We start from the raw sequence: 4,023 nt of genomic DNA, 5'->3' as shown, positions 1-4,023 counted from the left end.
CCATAGTATAACTGAATCTCCATATATGCCCATTTCTGGGCATATCTGTCGTATCGGCGGTTCTGGAGATTCGGCTATCCGACTGACTTCCAACCAGGCAACCGCACTGTCTCAGGTCCTCTGCCAGTACGCACTGCCTCAGGTCCTTGCATGAGCACAGCAAGCACAGCCAGTTTGATGCCAACCGCTCGAACGGTTCTCGAGACACGTAGGGGACAGATATGCCGCACACACGCAAGACTGACGTCATACTTGATGATGCAAGATTCAAGGTAGCTCCGTTTAAAAGCTGACTACACGGACGCAGGATCGGTACCCAGGTATTCATTTGCTACCATTTGCTACTAAAATAGCACCGTCACTGTACAGAGTGTAATGCACTCTGTTAAACATCGATATACAGAACAGGATGGGGTTTTTACGTAACAGCGTCTCCAAAGGCAAGTAGGTCGGTCTAAGCACCAACTGATTACACAAAGCAACATCGCGTTCAAGTAGCCCTGAGGACGAGCGGGGGGTGGTGACAGCGGAGAAGGGGACGAAAGAGTAACTGTGTTGAGAAGACTAGAACCTCCCAATAGAAGGTTATTGTTGCCTTCATCTCCCTAGACTGGACTATTGGTAACATCAGGAGAACAATGCACGGGTTAAGGACTGCAGTTGGTAGGCTACGGCCGATTATAGCAGCTCAGTCATCCCACAGACTATCACAACCTCCTCGACCAATGCTGGTTGTTGAAGGCGCTCCACGGATGTTTACGCCCATGCGGTGTCTAAATACGTCTGTGGCCGCTGAGCCCTTTCTCAATGGCACCAGCTCCAACTATGTAGAGGAGATGTACTATGCGTGGCTGGAGAATCCCAGGAGTGTGCACAGGTCGTGGGATATTTTCTTCCGGAATGCCAATGCTGGGGCACCGCCTGGGGCAGCCTATCAGAGTCCTCCCCCACTGGGGGGTGGGACTGTTCAGGGATTGGTCAATAACCCCAGGGCTCTCGTGGGGACACAACCCAACATGGAGAAGCTGGTGACGGATCACCTAGCAGTACAGGCCCTTATACGTGCATATCAGATACGTGGGCACCACATTGCCAGATTGGACCCCCTGGGTATCGGCTGTGTAGACTTTGATGATGCCCCATGTACTGTGGGTTTACAGAAAATTGGTAATTATGGACTGGAAGAGTCAGACTTGGACACAGTGTTCCGGCTGCCCACAACAACATTTATTGGTGCCGGTGAGCGTGCTTTGCCCCTCAGAGAGATTGTAGGGCGCCTTGAAAATGCTTATTGCCAGCATATCGGAGTAGAGTTCATGTTTATCAATGGCTTGGAGCAGTGCCAATGGATCAGGCAGAAGTTTGAGACTCCGGGGGTTATGCAGTCTAGTCCAGAAGAGAAGAGACGACTTTTAGCCAGAATGATCCGGTCCACCAGATTCGAGGAGTTCCTCCAGAGAAAGTGGTCATCGGAGAAGCGTTTTGGTCTGGAAGGATGTGAATCACTGATCCCAGCTCTAAACACAATTATCGACAAGTCCAGTGAGAGTGGAGTGGAGAGTATCATCATGGGCATGCCACACAGAGGCAGGCTGAACGTGTTAGCCAATCTAATCCGCATGGATCTTGATCAGATTTTCTGTCAGTTTAACTCCAACCTGGAGGCTGCAGATGAGGGTTCTGGTGATGTTAAATATCACCTGGGGATGTTCCTTAGGAGGATAAACCAGGCCACTGATAGGGACATAACACTGTCGCTCATGGCTAATCCCTCCCATCTGGAAGCAGTGGATCCGATTGTACAAGGAAAGACCAAGGCTGAGCAGTTCTATCGTAAAGACACTGAGGGAAAGAAGGTTATGTCTATTCTGCTCCATGGTGATGCTGCGTTCGCAGGCCAGGGTATTGTTTATGAGACCTTCCACCTGTCTGACCTGCCCTCCTATACCACTCATGGCACCATACACGTGGTGGTCAACAACCAGATTGGGTTCACCACAGACCCACGGGTGGCACGTTCATCTCCTTACCCTACGGATGTTGCTCGGGTGGTCAATGCTCCCATCTTCCACGTCAATGCAGATGATCCAGAGGCTGTGATGTATGTATGTAAAGTAGCAGCAGAGTGGAGGAACACCTTCCACAAAGATGTGGTTGTAGATCTGGTTTGCTACAGGCGTAATGGCCACAATGAGATGGATGAGCCTATGTTCACTCAGCCACAGATGTATAAGCAGATAAAGAAGCAGAAAAGGGTCCTACAGAAACTTTCTGAAAAGTTCATTGCTGAAGGGGTCGTCAGTGCAAAGGAATATGAGGAGGAGGTTGCAAAGTATGACAAAATCTGTGAAGAGGCATACGCTCGCTCCAAAGATGAGAAGATCCTGCACAGCCACTACTGGCTAGATTCACCCTGGCCTGATTTCTTTGCGAAAGATGGCCAGCCGAAGAGTATGAGCTGTCCATCTACAGGCATCAGTGAAGAGGACCTCTCTCATATTGGGAATGCTGCTTCTTCTGTCACGGTTCAAGAATTTACTATACATGCAGGTCTAATACGTATCCTGAAGGCACGTGCAAATATGTTGAGTCAGCGTGTCTGTGACTGGGCTCTTGGGGAGTACATGGCTTTTGGTTCTTTGCTAAAAGAAGGAATCCATGTACGCCTCAGTGGACAAGACGTAGAGAGAGGCACCTTCAGCCATCGACACCATGTTCTTCATGACCAGGATGTTGACAAGCAGACCTGCATTCCCCTGAACCACATCTCCTCCAACCAAGCTCTTTATACCGTTTGCAACAGCTCTCTGTCAGAATATGGAGTACTGGGTTTTGAACTGGGCTTCGCAATGGCGAATCCCAATGCTCTGGTTTTGTGGGAAGCTCAGTTCGGGGACTTCCAAAACACGGCTCAGTGTATCATTGACCAGTTCATTAGTTCGGGTCAGGCCAAGTGGGTGAGACAAAATGGAATTGTACTGCTACTTCCCCACGGTATGGAGGGAATGGGTCCCGAGCACTCATCAGCCCGCCCTGAGAGGTTTCTGCAAATGTGCAGTGATGACCCTGATGTTTCCCCTGAGCTGTCAGATAAGGACTTTGCTATACATCAACTGTACGACTGTAACTGGATTGTAGTCAACTGCTCTACACCTGCAAACTACTTCCACGTGCTCCGCAGGCAGATGTTGCTACCGTTCAGGAAGCCACTAATTGTATTCACTCCCAAGTCTCTTTTGCGCCACCCGGAGGCCAAGTCCAGCTTTGATGACATGCTACCAGGCACCGACTTCCAGCGCGTAATTCCAGATGCCGGGCATGCATCTACCAACTCGGACAAGGTGAGGAGAATTATTTTCTGTACCGGAAAGGTCTACTATGAATTGACAAGTGAACGCAAGAACAGGGGCATGGAGGACACTGTGGCTGTCATTCGCATTGAACAACTCTCACCATTCCCCTTTGATTTGGTGAAAGCAGAGACGGATCGTTTCCCAAACGCTGAACTGGTGTGGTGCCAGGAGGAACACAAAAACCAGGGTTACTATGACTACATCAAGCCCCGCATCAGTACCACCATAGGCCACACCCGCCCTGTACGGTATGCCGGTCGTGGGCCAGCAGCAGCTCCAGCAACTGGTAATAAGCAAACTCATCTCCTGGAGTTGCAGCGTTTCATGGACACAGCATTCAACCTGTAAGCTTTCTCAGGAAAGCAGTCAGTCCCGTTCCTCAACTAGAATCCTAGAACTAACGGTGGGAATTATCGTTCGTTTCAATGACGCAAGTCATGTTGTTCTCGTTCACTGTTCAGCGCTCCCAGTTCTGCCCTCCTCATGTACTTTAGTCAGTCAAAATGTTTGCATTGCATTTTGCCACGGACTGACGGAACTTTTCTTCACCAGGCCTTCCACACAGAGGAAAATGAAAGACTTGAGGAACGATAACGTTTGAGGAAGTGACCGAGTTCGTTTCCCGTTCACACAAAAGAATGAATCGCTTGCGGGCGTCACAACACTACCT

At 49.7% G+C, this 4,023-nt stretch overlaps 1 protein-coding gene across 2 annotated transcripts; it reads left to right on the top strand.

Annotated features, from left to right (window-relative positions):
- Nucleotides 1-638: 638 nt before the first annotated feature.
- LOC311036418 (2-oxoglutarate dehydrogenase complex component E1-like) lies at nucleotides 639-3,701 on the top strand (the record flags this gene model as incomplete). 2 transcript variants are annotated; one of them, XM_084045106.1, is made up of 2 exons in its annotated part: nucleotides 837-878; nucleotides 1,074-3,701. In XM_084045106.1, the coding sequence occupies 2 exons, from the start codon at nucleotides 837-839 to the stop codon at nucleotides 3,699-3,701; spliced, it is 2,670 nt and encodes an 889-aa protein (XP_083901232.1). The 2 variants fall into 2 exon arrangements, with proteins under 2 accessions (XP_083901231.1, XP_083901232.1); XM_084045105.1 differs by having other exon boundaries at nucleotides 639-3,701.
- Between the last annotated feature and the right edge of the window lie 322 nt (nucleotides 3,702-4,023).

Source organism: Gymnoscopelus microlampas (genome assembly GCF_963454915.1).
Source record: "Gymnoscopelus microlampas genome assembly, chromosome: 20".
Classification (NCBI taxonomy): Eukaryota; Metazoa; Chordata; class Actinopteri; order Myctophiformes; family Myctophidae; genus Gymnoscopelus; species Gymnoscopelus microlampas.
Note: the sequence above shows the minus strand (reverse complement) of the source record. Positions and strands in the feature narration are given on the sequence as shown.